The sequence below is a fragment of the Capsicum annuum genome, chromosome 12 (genome assembly GCF_002878395.1).
Source record: "Capsicum annuum cultivar UCD-10X-F1 chromosome 12, UCD10Xv1.1, whole genome shotgun sequence".
Classification (NCBI taxonomy): Eukaryota; Viridiplantae; Streptophyta; class Magnoliopsida; order Solanales; family Solanaceae; genus Capsicum; species Capsicum annuum.
This window is the reverse complement of record NC_061122.1, coordinates 11,826,486-11,842,862: the sequence shown is the minus strand read 5'-3', so window position 1 is coordinate 11,842,862 and position 16,377 is coordinate 11,826,486. Positions and strand designations below refer to the sequence as shown.

General features: G+C 30.1%; 1 protein-coding gene across 1 annotated transcript; it reads right to left on the bottom strand.

The window, feature by feature from the left end:
• Positions 1 to 12,065: 12,065 nt before the first annotated feature.
• Positions 12,066 to 14,213, bottom strand: LOC107851584. Its single transcript, XM_016696651.2, has one exon. The coding sequence runs from the start codon at positions 14,033 to 14,035 to the stop codon at positions 12,200 to 12,202; it is 1,836 nt and encodes a 611-aa protein (XP_016552137.2). The 5' UTR covers positions 14,036 to 14,213; the 3' UTR covers positions 12,066 to 12,199.
• Between the last annotated feature and the right edge of the window lie 2,164 nt (positions 14,214 to 16,377).

Genomic DNA, 16,377 nt, shown 5'->3' with positions numbered 1-16,377 from the left:
TATTCTTTATCTTGAGCCGGGAGTCTATCAGAAACAGCCTCTCTACTTCTTCGGAGATAGCGGTATGGACTGCGTTCATCTTACCCTCCCCAGACCTCACTTTGTGGGAATACACTGAGTCTGTTGTTGTTGTATATGTAAATATTGAATAAATAGTGTATATGATGTATATACATCTCTGACATACAGTTTTACATCATATGTATATGTAAATATTGTATAAAAATGTATAAGATGCACATACATCTCCGATGCATAATTGTACATCATATATACGATTATATATTATTTATATAATATCTATACATTATATATACACATGTGGTTATTTAATTGAATTTTTTTTAGAGAAAATTATCCCTATAGTATTATTAGATCTAAAATAACAAATTTTAGCAACACTTAGATAATTGCATTAATAGCAATTTAGTTACAAGTTATAGCAACTTAATAAAAGATATATTATTTTAATTGTATTTTCAAAATTCGTTTTTAATTATATAATTTAAAATCAGTTCCACATTTATAGGGTTGTAATCAATATCCCCTTAAATTGTGTATTGATAATTATGGTAAATATATATTATTTTTTATTTAAAAGATTGCACACTTTTATCAGATAACTTTATTGAAAGAAGATTACGTGTAAATCAAATTAATGTTCCGAAAAAGTATCTGAATCACCTTTCTCTCCATTCAAATACTCAACCTTTCAAAACTTTATTGAAAATTGTTTCTCGATTAACTTACTCAGATAATATTCATACTCTTCCCTTGAAAATATAAGATTGAGAAAAAAGTGGGTTTCATATAATATTCATTTTCTTCAGTGAAAAAAATGGGTTTCAGATAATAAGCATCTTCTTTTCAAAAAAACACAAAATTAATTTTTCATATTATTTTTGCATATTCTTTAAATTATCAATGCACGTACAGTTTTTGTTTCATAATAATAGTTATTCTTGTGTGTGTAAAAAATATTTGATTGTTGATTTTTTTAGTTCAAAATCTATATAAATTATTTATGCAAATTGTATGCTTTTTTTCATTTGAGTGTGTTTCCAAAAGATTTGAAGATTTCCTTGATACAATATGTAATAACATACATTTCCTTGATACATTATGTTATTACTTAAACTATATGTTTGTTGCAACAATCAACAGATCGTCTTCCAACTATTAAAAGCTAAATATTATTGTATTTTTACGTTCTTATTTTTGTATTTGTAAATGTATCTAGGAGCGAAAAACATATAGTCATTGGGCATCGTACATTAAGGTTGATGTTTTCGATGATCTTATGTTAAGATGGAAAAAGAAGCACTTTGAAAGGCTTGAAAATTCTTTGTTCGGGCATTTTTTGAAGATGCAATAGCTTAAAGTGCAGTTTAATCCCGAAAATGTATGAAATTTGAATGATTATAAAGTGCACTTTTTGATGATTTGTATGAAATTTGTATGTGTGTCAGTTTAGTCCCGAAAATGTATCCTAGGAATGTTAACAATTAACATACCGTTAACACCAATCAATTTCAACATTTAAATGACAACAATCTTGTTTCTACAAAACGACCTTAACAATTAACATACCGTTAACATTCCATCTTCCTCCATACATAACAAGAAGCGAATGTACCCTTTCACCGTTCATTAGTTTGATCAACTTTAAACATATAACTGAAGTTGTTTAAGAAGAATAAGCGAAAATTTGATAGAAACTGGAATTTCGTAAGATGAGAACAAAAATATGTTTATGGTAAATACGTTTAAGATGGTAATTAGTTATATGAAAACTGTTTATTGAGATATTTAAGGTGATGAAGATATCTGACAATAACTGACATCCCTATTTTGGGGATATAAAAATCTTTTTTTCCATTAAAAGGAAAAAAATATTTTTATTTTTTATTTTTTTGTAAGATTTGCTACAACTTGAAAAAATGAAAGTGATTGTATAAGTTATAATTTCCTATCTAATAATTGTTATATACGTTTTTTTTCCTTTTCTTTTGTCACCCTCTATATAATGTAAGAAGCCCATTCCTCTTTGGCCTGTTAAGGCTTAATTGGGTGTCAACAAACAGTTGAAATACCCCAACTTTTTAGAACAAGTCCGAGTCAAATATCAATGGAAAAATCACATAAATATACAATATTAGAGTCTATATTACAAAATATATCAAAAAATTCTATTTTACAAAATATACAACACAAAACTAACAAAACCTATTAAATAGGAGAAGAGAATTAAATCAGAAAAAGGGACACAAACGAAGAGAGGAAAAAGAAGAAACGCAGAGAGTGAAGAAATAGTTAAAGGATGGTTCGATTTTTAACATCAATTTTGAAAAAAGAAGCTTGTGGATCTGCTGCTGTTTGCCCGTTTCCGGCGGGTATCACCAGAAAAACCAAGTTAGGGGCGGGTTTGGGGGGCTTTTTGACGAAGCTTGTGGATCTACTGTTGTTTGCTCGTTTTCGATGGGTATCACCGAAAAAATCATGTTAGGGGCGGGTTTGGGGGTTTTTTGACGGAATTAACAGTGCAGCCAATTCCATCAAAAATTCGTCGGAAAAACCAAGATTAGCTCGATTTTTAACATCAATTTTGGAATAAGAGCTTGTGGCGCTGCTGCTGTTCACTTGTTTCCGGCGGATATCACTGTAAAAAACAAGATTAGGGGAGGGTTTGAGGGATTTTGACGGGAATTAACAATGCAGCCAATTCCAGCGAAAATTCGTCGAAAAAACAAGATTAGCCTACTAAACTAGCGCTTGTCCAATCGATTTCCTCCATTTCTCGTCATTCTTCACTCTCCTCTCTCTGACTTATTCCCCTCTCAATTTTTTTTCATTTTTTCTGTGGTGGCGTGTATGTGGGGTTTTTGTGCGTGTTGATGTTCAAATTTCAGAAAGTTCAGATTCTTATTGCCACTACTTAGCCTACACTGGTTAAAAGTATTTTGTATGCGTACATTGTTATCGATGATATTCGATTCGTAGCGACAGAAACCATGACTATTATATCTTCTCCGATTATTTACATATTTTTGTAAATGGTATAAAAATAATGTAGAAACTGCTGTTTTTATAAACATGATATAAATATGGTATAGAAATTGGTGTTTCATAGAGGTTATATATTCTGTAAATGGTATAAAAATAATATAGAAATTGATATTTGTATAAACCTGATATGCAATGAATATAGAAATTGGTGTCATCTAAAAATTATTTTACTACATACTAAAAATATAATACAACAACCACAACAAACCTAGTGTATTCTCACCAAGTGAAGTCTGAGGAGGGTAAAATGTACGCAGTCCATACCGCTACCGTCGAAGAAGTAGAGAGGTTCTTTCCGATAGACTCCCGGCTCAAGATACTAAAAATATAATATAAATATGATATAAAAATTGGTGTTTCATAAAGGTTATATCAAAAACCTTATGACATTTGAATATGATATATTTTTATGAGGTATAATTATCTTCTAAAATAATAATCTAAAAATAATATATAAAATGATGCTCATGTAAATATAATATAAAATTGATATAAAAATTAGTGTCCTCTAAAGATTATTTAACTATGTTAAAAAATTATAATATAAATATGGTATAGAAAGTAGTGTTTGTAAAGGTTATTTCAAAAGAACTATGGCAATTGAATAGTTGATAGATTTGTTAATAAAAACTACCTTTTGTAAATAAAAAATAATACTGGTAGATGTTATTTCATGTGTATTTCGGGTACATGAATCTGTATATATATACAACACCAACTTCAACAATAGTTCATGTATAAACAAGAACACCTTTGAAGTTCTTTAATACCTTCAACACAAGATTACTAATAATCTATCCAAGAAGTGTGTTAGATTTTAGAAAATAGATGAAACAGAATTTAAGGCCAAGTTCCCCGACTTTACGGAGTGTACTTAAGTAATAATTTCCTTCACTGTACCCGAGGTTATGAAATCTTTCTCCCAGGATAAAATGGCCTACAATCCGAACAATAGTGGTACCTCAAATTGTCGGATTCTACGAACTCACTTAACAACTTAATAATCACACAGAGTTTTTGTTAAGTATAGAAGTGTTTTTGCTGTCAAAATTCATATCCATACCTGAGGAAAATAGCAGGTATTTATAGCCTTAAGTGTATCCTTTCAAAAAGGATGCATTGGTTCAGCAGAAAGCAACCTTTCTGTAACAGTCACGTATCTGCACTGGAACTGCGGCAAGACTGCGTTCAAAGTGCGGCCGCAGATGACATTTTGCAGATTCCAGTGATCATCTGCGTTTGAACTGCGTCCGCAGTTTCGACCACATTTCAAAACAGTGTGCCTTTTCATGATGTGTGTTGCGTAAGCGTTGGAATTGTGCCCACATTTGGAGAAATTCAGATTTTGGAATTTTGGATAAAATTATCATTTGTAAACAAGTTTCAAATAAATTTTATCTAAAAAATTTAGATCTCCTCAATTGATCTGAAGTCAAGTGACGGCAACAACGGCACAAAGTATCTCTTATTTCTTGCCTCACTTACCATGTGAAGTTAATGTTTCTCATTATAAACACTCACAAGTTCTCTTCTCCCACCAATGTGGGAGAAATGAGTGAACTTTTCAATTTGGGAGTACATTTTCCGAATTGGTGTCTTCTTTCTTTCCATCATTTTTCCTCCATTTTCCATTCACATACACCTTGAACCCAATAGGAGATTTTGTAATATAGACTCTAAATTTGTATATTTTATATATTTATGTGATTTGCCCGCTAGCAATTAGTCTTGACCTGCCCATTTTAACACTTCCACTACTTTGCACTTCAACTATTAAGTCTGATTTTGTTTCATCTATGCAAAAAGGACCTAGCATGCATTTTGTTCCAATTCATGCATCACATTTTTTATTTTAATTTTTCCCTCGATATTTAAAATTCATTTTGACATAACTAATTTAGTGAGAAATTTGCAAGGAAGGGATATATAGGGGACAAAATAAAGATCTAAAGTTATTTATCCAATAAAATTGGTATCTCAAAAATATTCCTTTAAGAGTGAAATGAACAAGACATGTCAAATATTCCTTTAAGAGTGAAATGAACAAGACATGTCAAACAACTAAGAGCCCGTCTGGATAGGATTAAAATCTTATTAAATTAGCTTTTAATCCTTTTATTAACTTTTTTTTTTTATGTTTGATGAAATTAAAAAGCTTCTCACGTTTTAGATTAAAATTCTTTTAGGTTTGATCAAAATATTTATCTTTTATCCCTTATATTTTCTTCCAATTCCAATACTACCTTAAACTTGTAGCCCTTAAATATATAGTTTTTCTTTCTTTTTTCTCTTTGTTGCTTCTCTCCGTCTCTTTCCTTCGATTTCCTCTTATCTAATTCTCCTTTATTTTCAGCGAATCCATCATTACATCAGAGATTTATATATTTTTTAACATAACCAAATTGTTACAAGTTTACAATACTACAATATAATACTATTTTTATATAAAAATATCCTAAAATTTTTATCTTTTAACATTTAAAAATAAAAAAAGTAACTTATATTATAAACTGACCTCACATAATCACTTTACGTTGAAAATGTATTTAAATAGAAATTATTTGTAAATTATTAAAATTATAAACTATAAATAATTCACCTTATTTATGGTGTTAACGACTTTAAGGACAGTTAAGTCATTATGACAATAAAAATGTGTTTAACATCACTTGTTTGTTAAACACATCAACAATTTTTTCAGGTTCAATACTTCTATCAAAATACTTATATAATTAATTTATAAGTACTTATTTTGAATTTTTAATCACTTAAGCTAAAAGATATTTTTTTAATCCTGTCCAAACGAACTCAAACAAAGGTAAACATATGCATTCCCCTTTTATAACATAGGAGAGAGGTAATAAAAGTTTGAAGGTTATTCCAACAATTGTTGGCAAGAAGGCTTATAGAAAAAGGCCGTATTTTGAGAAAATAAATTTCTTACTAAAAATAATTTCATTTTCAAAATTTGAATTCGAGAGATATACAACAATAATATATTGGGGAGAATAAAGTGTACGCAGTATGCGTCACTACTAAAAGATGAGGTAGAGAGTCTGTTTTCGATAGACCCTCCGTTCAAGACAAATTCACTTCAAAAATCGTTGTAATATACTAGAATTCGAGACTTATAGTTATGTAACAAAGAATACTCCTGTCACGACTCGAGCCGGGGCCTTGGCCGTGACGGGCATCCTAAGCCATCAAGGCCAGATAGACCCGTGTAACGGCCCAACCTACTAGTGATATTGTCCGCTTTGGTCCCAGACCCGCTTGTAAAACGCGTCATTAGGAGTAAGACTTGCTTACTTACATACCCAACATCCCTTCTGTGTTTTGCCGATGTGAGACTCCTTATCCTAAGTTGGGGTGTTACATACATCCCAACCTATGGACTCAGCGTCCTCGTTGAACCCTCCTGTGTTTTGACGATGTGAGACTCCTTATCCTAAGTTGGGGTGTTACATACATCCCCCTATGGACTCAGCGTCCTCGTTGAAGTTTGCCCCACCGAATGAGATTTGTCTAGCCCCGCTTTATCAGAATTTGGCTAAACTCTGTCTGAACTCTGGCCCACATCGGCAGAGGGCTGACACAGGAGCAGCTCTGATTCCATTCTTGTCACGATCCGAGTCGTATCAAGGCCCGAGAGACCCCTGTAACAACCCAACCCACTAGTGATATTGTCTGTTCTGGGCGCAGGCCCGTACGACTTTAAAACACGTCACTAGGAAGTAAGACTTGCTTACTTATATATCCAGCATCCCTCTTATGTTTTACCGATGTGGGACTCCTTATCCTAAGTTGGGGTGTTACAACTCCCTTCGTCCCATTTTAGTTAAGCACATTCTATTTTATACGGTGATTAAGAAATAATAAATTAAATGATGAATTTTACCACTTTACCTTTTATCCATATAAATGATATTTATTGAGCATAGAAATGCACACTGAAATTGCAATTATTCACATTTAATTTATGTTATTAATTAGATGGCTAAAATAGAAAAAAATAATTAATTTTATCCTGATTTAATAAGTAATCAGCGTGAACATTTATTTTTAGTAAGATGATCAACTAAAATGAGGTTGAGGGAGTATTTATTTTGTTAAAACTTAGATGCACTCGGTGTATACATCAAGCCAATACATACATGCTATGTGTTTTAATTTAGAGTTCACGTTACTTGACCATGATTAATTAATATATATTTTACTTATTTAATTACTTAACTATAATGAAAAACATTAATTTAGTGTATACACCGAGTAGCTATAAGTTTTTACCTATTTATCATCTGCCAAATTGTTGGTAGTTAGTTATTCATGAGTCACAGTAATTGGACCTTAAAGAGAGAAAAACAGAAACATGAAAGTTGGCATGCCTAAATGGACCAAACAACAGTTCATAATTAATTACTTGTCTAGACTTGAAAGTGAAAGCCTCCAAAAGTATAAGGTGAAATATATCAATATTGATACATCAACTCATTAAGTTGAATTACATTTCTTTGTCATACGTAGTATTGCAAGATAAGGCTGCTTAAATGAATTCGTGTGATTCGGTCCTTCTGCAAACTTCACATATAGTGAGAATTTTAGTGCTTGAGCTTTTTTTTTAAAACTAAGCTCAATCATAAACTATTTTATGATTAAATGGTAAATCTAAAAGAGTAAGACAACATTACAAAGTAAAAATAATTGCAAACCTTCTTATTCTTATTTTTATAATCATTTTATATCTGAAAGGGTCACTGGCTTGACTAATTATTCATATTCGGGTCACTTCTGTTTAAAATGTTTTTAGCTAATAGAAACTTTTTCATTTTTAGAGTTTGAATTTGAGACCTTTAGCTAAATTAAAAAAATCTCATTCATCTCACCACATTTCACGATTGCAGATACAATTGTAATATCCATCTCCTCCTGTAAAGATCCTAATATCATATGTGGTGCATACTTTATCTCCATTCTTATTGGATTCTCTACATTTCTTAAATTATATTATTGTTAATTACAACGTACTAGTATATTCCTCTATACAAACAGCATCTCTATCAGCAAATTAAACAAATTGCTAAAAACAATTAAACATGATAACCTAGTACCAACTATTTTAAAACTAGCCAGCTTACGCCGTGCTATGCACGGCTCAATGTTGATCCTTAAAAATTTTACGTTATATATAATCCTATCATTTAATTAAAAGTTTTATTTGTTTGGTTGATAAATTTTAAGCTAGACATATAATATTATATTTAGATTGATGAAATTTGCATAGCGATATTTTAAGTTGTTTAAACTTTTGTGACATTGATAGTCAATTATATTTTTTAAATAATTTAAGTTCTTAATTATTGTGATTTATAATATTTTTTTCAATTCTTTTAATTAAAAGTGACATAGTAAAATTATTGTAAAAATACTTGTGAATTTTTTTTAAGTGGTTCCATATAAGACATCATGTTAATTTAAAACATCAAAAAATAATTTATCATTTTACGTCTATTTTACCTTTTTATTAAATATTATTAATTTTTCAATACTTAAATTACTTATAATAATTAAATATGAGTAATTTAGTAAAATTACGATTGAAGTAGTTGAAACAGTCATGTCATAAATATCTGTTTTAATTTTTTAATTAAATATTATTAATATTTTAATATATAAATGACATATAATAATTACTTAGGGCTAATATAGTAAAATCACAATTGAAAAAGCTAAGACAAGCATGTCGAACATGAGCAGCTTGCTTCAGCTGCTTATTGTGACTTCTTATATATGATACTAATAATATAATTTTTTTAATGCTTAAATAACCATAATAAGTAATTAGGGATGATATAGTAAAATCACGATTGAAGTCGCAAAGCCGACATGTATTAAAAGTGATATAACATAATAACTATAAAAAATTACTTGTGAAATTAACCTGAGTGAGCCTCATATAAAATGCCAAACTGATTTAAAACATCAAGAGTTAATTTATTAGATAATTTATAATAATTAATTAGAGGTGATATGGTAAAATTACGGTTGAAGCAGCCGAAGCAGACATGTCAGAAATGTTTATTTTACTCATTTGTATTAAATATTATTATTTTACTAATATTTAAATGACTTATAATAATTAATTAGGGATGATACAGTAAAAATATGATTGACGTAGCTGAAGCAAGCGTGTCGACCTGCTGCCTGCTTCAGCACTCAAACTCCCTCTTATATATAAGTAACTAGATACCGAGGGCCCGTTATAAATTATTTTTTTTCTTTAATTTATATGAACAAATAAAATTTAGATAATTAATCATATTTTTAATATGTTTTTAGATATTTTAAGTTGTTAACCATTGTAATTTTTAGTACTTTTTTATGTAATTTTTCAAATAATATATGTTACTCTCCTTGTTCAATCTTTTGTGACATTGATAGTCAATTATATTTTAAAAATAATTTAAGTTTTAATTATTGTGATTTATAATAATTTTTCGTTCATTCTACTAATTAGAAGTGACATAGTAAAATTATCATTTTATATCTATTTTTTTATTAAATATTTTTTTAAAATACTTAGATAACTTATAATAATTAATTATGGATGATATAATAAAATCACGGTTGAAGCAGTTAAAGCAAACATGCCAAAAATATTTATTTTACTTGTTTGTATTAAATATTATTATTTTTTTAATATGTAGATGACTTATAATAATAATTAGTGGCAACTCAGTAAATTGCGATTGAAGCAGCTGAAACAGGCATGCGGATCTGCTGCCGGCTTCAGTTGATGAACTCCCTTTATCAAAATTACTTTAAGAAATACCCGTGAAAAAAATTAAGAAGGTCTCATATAAGTCGTCAAGTTAATTTAAAACATCAAGAGTTAATTTTCAGTTTATGTCTATTTTACCTTTTTATTAAATATTATTAATTTTTTAATTTTTAGATGACTTATAATAATTAATTAAGGATGATACAGTAAAATTATGGTTGAAGTAGCTGAAGTAGACATGTCATAAATAACTATTTTATTTTTTCTAATTAAATATTATTAATTTGTTATTATGTCAATGACTTCTAAGATTTAATTAGTTTAGGGGTGTTATAATAAAATTATGATTGAAGCAGCTAAAGCAGACACGTCATAAATATCTATTTTATTTTTTATTAAATATTATTAATTTTTTAATATATAAATGACTTATAATAATTAATTAGGGTGATATCGTAAAATCACAATTGAACCAGCTGAAGCAAACATGTCAACCTCCTGCCTGCTTCAGCTACTAAACTGCCTCTTATAAATAAGAGACTAGATACCGAGGGCCCGTGCAATATAAATTATTTTTTTGCTTCAATTTATGTGACGCAAATAAAATTTAGATAATTTATCATATTTTTAATATTTCTTTAGATATTTTAAGTTATTAACCATTGTAATTTTTAGTACTTTTTTATGTAATTTTCAAATAATATATGTTACTATCTTGTTCAATCTTTTGTGGCATTGATAGTCAATTATATTTTAAAAATAATTTCAGTTTTAAATTATTGTGATTTATAATAATTTCTCGTCCATTCTACTAATTAGAAATGACATAGTAAAATTATCATTTTATATCTATTTTTTAATTAAGTATTATTTTTTTTAAATACTTAGATGACTTATAATAATTAATTATGGGTGATATAATAAAACCACAATTGAAGCAGTTAAAGCAAACATACCAAAAATATTTATTTTACTTGTTTACATTAAATATTATTAATTTTATAATATGCGTATGACTTATAACAATTAATTAGCGGCAATATAGTAAAATTACGATTGAAGCAGCTGAAACAGACATGTCGATCTGCTGTCGACTTCAGCTGATGAACTCCCTTTATCAAAATTACTTTAAAAAAATACTTGTAAAAAAAATTTAAGAAGGTCTCATATAAGTCGTCAAGTTAATTTAAAACATTAAGAGTTATTTTCAGTTTATGTCAATTGTACCTTTTTATTAAATATTATTAATTTTTTAATACTTAGATGAATTATAATAATTAATTAAAGGTGATACAGTAAAATTATGGTTGAAGCAGCTGAAACAGACATGTTATAAATAACTATTTTATTTTTTAATTAAATATTATTAATTTGTTATAATGTAAATGACTTATAATATTTAATTAGGAATATAATAATTAATTAGTGATGCTATAATAAAATTACAATTGAATCAACTAAAGCAGACATGTGATAAATATTTATTTTATTTTTTATTAAATATTATTAATTTTTTAATACATAAATAACTTATAATAATTAAGTAATCATAAAATTACAATTAAAGCACCTGAAGCAGAAATATCAATCTCGTGCATTCTACTACACTGCCTCTTATTTATAAAAGAATATTCTAACACCACATATTTAAGTCAAACAAAAGAATATTCTAACACCACATATTTAAGTCAAACAAAGCAGCTTCCTCTCCCCCCAAAAATTCAGATGGTCCAAATATACCTCAATTATTACATAAATTGACATAATTATTTTTAAAAAAATCAGAAATTAGTTACGAATTTTATTGTTATTATTAAATAGTTTGTAGATAACAAAATTTTGATGATTCTCTGCTAAATAAAATTAGTGATAAAATTCTTTTAAAGGAGTTAGCTTGGATTTCAGTACTCTCATTTAATTTATATATACACATTTCTCTTTTGTTCATTCTTTCCCTTTGTAACAATATCAAATTATTTCATTTCAGCCTGAACTGTAATTATTTCCTCTTTCTTTGGAAAAAAAGAAAAAAAGATAAAAGACGCTATCTGAAATAGCTTTGAACGTAGATTGAAGACTCTTACACAAAAAGCAGTTCTAACATATGTTATAAAAGCACTTACCTAAATTTCCATTTTTGCAAAATAGGATGATAGGCAAGAATCTCAATACCAATCTCCTAACGCAACGAAATACATTAAAAAGAAAAGGAAAATACATGTATGGAGAAAATAAAAATATATTTCATTCCATGTACTCGTATGCTACAAACATGCCAAAAACTATCTAAATTTCTTTTCTCTTTGACTTTTTTTTTTCATTTCATTTCGTCTTCTTACAATTCACACTAATCTATCACTTGGTACCATTTTGCGCCAATGCCATTTCCATTTCAGCAGCCTTAGCTTGTTCTCTAAATTTCTTATAAATATCACTCTTATAAAACTTTCTAGTCCTAATCACCAAAATAATTGAAACCAAAGCCCCAAAAATAGTAGCTAATGTTATAATAATAAAAGCTAATTTAAAACACACAACTCCATCACAATTCAAATCTTCCCCTTTCATCCTTCTCCTTCCCAATGCCTTCAATTGTTTTTCTGCTTCTTTATCATATAAATGACCAGCAACTCTCACATTTAGCAAATATGAACCAATTGGACTTGCCACTGCCCCAAAATTGTACAATGTTGAGTAGTACTTTAGTCCAAATAGCTCAGAAATTATTGCAAAAAGTAGTGGCCATTGTGCCCCAAAGCAAAAACCAATAATTATAGATGCAACATATAGTCCACCAGGGACATTAAAGGCTATGAGAAGGTGGCCTATGCAAGAGACTATTAGTGTTATGGTTAGGGCTAAGGGTCTTGGAAATTTGTATTTTTGCAAGATATGTTCAGAAAGGAAACCAGACACTACCCTTCCTAAATAATTCCATATGCTCACTAGGGACACAAATGTGCTAATGCTCTTTTTAGGGTAGCCAAGTGAGGTTCCAATTTGTCCCAAGTTGTCTATAGCTGTTAAAGTCCCTCCAACTCCACAAATTGTAGCAAAAAATAGGATTAACATGTCAAGGCTGAAAAGGGCTTGGAGTATAGTGAAGTCTTCACCCCGGTCTGGTGGCCGGAAAATCGTCTTCCAGCAGGAAACTTCTGGATCTTTTGAGTCATCGGTTGTAACAGCTGGCGATTGTGATAGCTGATTATTCTGATCACTTTTTGACTTCTCGAAAGTAGCAGTACTGGTGGCAGTTGACGATGATGGTGGTAGCTGAGGAGCCTCAGTACTAGTTTTCGGCTTCTCAGTTACCACTTTCACCTCAGAAATACTATCCAAGGCGTGTTTCTTGACTTTCCATGAATCAATTTCTTCCTTTATCACCAAACCAAGTGGTAAGGAAAGCAAGACAAGTACAAGGGCTGCACTCAAAACATACTCAACCCTTGTAAAATCAAATTTCTTTTGAAGTATGATCATCACCATGAGGTACCCAGCTAGACCAAGTGACATATACAAAAACTTGTAGAACACTTTGAGTTCATGTGCTATTCTAACAACTTGGATGATCCTAACGGTACGTAGGAAAACAAAGGAAATAACAGCAGGAAGCCAACCAATAAGCAAGATCAGAGACTTAGAATCATTACCATAAATTGCATGATAAATTTGTGTCAAAATAGCACCACTTAGACCCACAAAACCTTTGAGTAGTCCAAGAACGGCACCACGTGACTCTGGAAAATTCTTGACACATGTCACAAGTGCTCCAGTATTGGCAAATGATTGTGAGTTTGCACCAATGCAAATGTACAAGCACATTAACCAAACTTTAGGTGTGGACACTTTTTTGGTCACAGCCATCCATATCATGAAATAGCCAAAAAAATTTAGGACAGACCCAATTGAAAGGACAACCCATGGTGGTGAAATTTCATTAATTAGGCCAGATAGAATGCCAACATTGGATCCTAAATCTTTGAAGAAACTTAGTAGATTGAGGGTGGTTTGGTCATAACCAAGTGAAGTTTTTATGTCACCGGAATATAGACCGAACATGTAGGTGGCACCAGCTGCCGATAGGATCAACATGGTCGCAAACACCATGAACCACCGGCTCATGAGGACTCGTATAGGTAGGTTCATCGGCATGTTGGCCAAACCAGCGTCGCCAGCTTTGGCTGACACCATATTTGGTGATTTTTTGAAAATCTCGCAGAACAAAATGTGATATAATGTTTTAGACAATTTGATCAAATTGATCTAAGTGAAGCTAGTTGCTGTGGTGATATTTATAAGCACTTATGACTTATAAAAGTTTGGCCACACATACATGAAATGCTCTCTTCCTAAAACCAAACGTAGGCATGCACCCCACTACTTAAAAATAAATAAATTTCAACACTACCCTACTGAGGGGTGGGGTGGGTGGACTTAGGGGGAGGGGGTTAGCCTAATAAAACATGGACTTCATAGTTGACTTGGGCAAGTTTCTTGGAAAGAAGGGTGTATAAAAAATACATATACTTTAGAAAAAATCTGTCAAATGATCGACTAAAATAGTAATATTCTATTGGTCATTGTTGAAAATGGATAATTGAAGAAATACATATTTTATACTGGCTATTTGATTTTATAAATCCATTACAAATATTATCCAATTATGTAGGATCTTTTTTGTATATGGAAGATCAATAATAACTAACGTGTAATATCTTTATAGCGTTATTTTTGTTACTATGCAAATTATTTTATACATAGAAGATCAATAGTAACGATTTGGAGTTTGAAAAGGATAAAAATAAAAAAATATAACTAATTTATGTCTTATTTTTTTCTTAAGGGGGCTCAATACCTCAACAATTCAATAATTTTGAAATAGAGAGGGTAATATATAATTAATGTGTAGATATCTTTATAGCGTTGATTTTTTACTAGTCAACTTGTAATTCGGCACGAGAGCCGCCCATCTTATCTATCAATTGATCAACGGTTACTTCTGGTGACATTGCGACAGAATGGTACCAAGAGACCCATTTGAGCAATTGCGATACCCATTTGAGTAAAACAGTGCGTTCAAGGATCTCTCGTTCACAATCAAACACCAACTCTTCAAGGAAGACATGTATCTCTTTGGGTTTGAATTTATTTCGGAGAAAATTGACTTTCTTTCCCTTCATATAAGGACTGAGAGGCTTCCCTCTTCCAATCCAAAACTCGATAGGTAGTAGATGTGACCTTTGTGGCTTCGTTGCAGCATCCTTCAATCGTTCCTAGCGTTTAGACTGAGTCGAGAAAAGGCGCGAACGGACCCTAAAATCAGCTCCCCCAACCTTTATAACATCGATATAGAAATCGAATACTTGGTTGCGAGGATGCATAGACCTATGGTCGTCCAACAAGACAATAATGCTCTAAGAGAGATCAGAGACACGTTCATTTTACATGTCCTTGATCCAAAATCTCAATAGCAAACTCGATGGTTAATTTTTAGGAAAAATTACATACATACACAAAGTAACTTTACCTTATTACATAAAATCCATATTGATAAATAAATTACAAAAATCTCAAAGTAATTACTTAAATCCCTACTTTTTTTACTTTCTCTCTCATATTCCTTATACATCCTAATCCACCTAATTTTGCTCCAACTTTGCATTTCATATTTTCCGCCTAAAACCTTGCTAACGTGATTTGGGGGTTCAAAACTCTTTAACTTATCAAGCATTAACTGATCAAGTAATTAACTTCATCATTTTTTTCATTTAAATCAAAATTTATTTCATTTTTTTCTTTGTTGCGTATGTAGTTCTCAAATTCCCCACCCACTCACCCACCCACCTACTAGACTAAACTCCCCACGATACACGATATATTGATTTGTCGGCTTTGCTTCAGATACTAATAAGGTAAACATCGGAAAAAATTAAGTTCGCAAACCAATATCAACCTCATCTTTCTCTTCAGGTTTGTACATCCGTTAATTCAAAATCCCTCCTCCAATTTTGTCTCCTCTTTTCGGCACATAAACTTTGTTGATTTTATGGTCACATTATACTTTAGATATTTACATTATACATTAGAAAGCTTACATTAGCTATTACTTTTATGCGACGTTGGTTTTATGGTCACATTATACTTTAAATATTTACATTATGCAATAGAAAGGTATATTTTTATAATACGTTATTTACTTGAGTAAATGTTTCTTATACGTTAATACTTTTTTATAATACTTTACGTTGATATATTTTGATATACGTTGGATACATTATACGTTACAATTGTAACCTTCTACAATATAATTATAATACGTTTATTTTGACTGTGTTAACCTCATACGTTTATGGTCACATTATACTTTAGATATTTACATTATAAATTATAAAATTTACATTAGATATTAGTCTTCATGACATCCTTATAATATGTATAAGGTTACTTTATACATTTAGAAAGTTTATATTTTACATTCGTTTTCATGATAACATTATACATAGACGTACTATATATAAGGTGTACACATACAT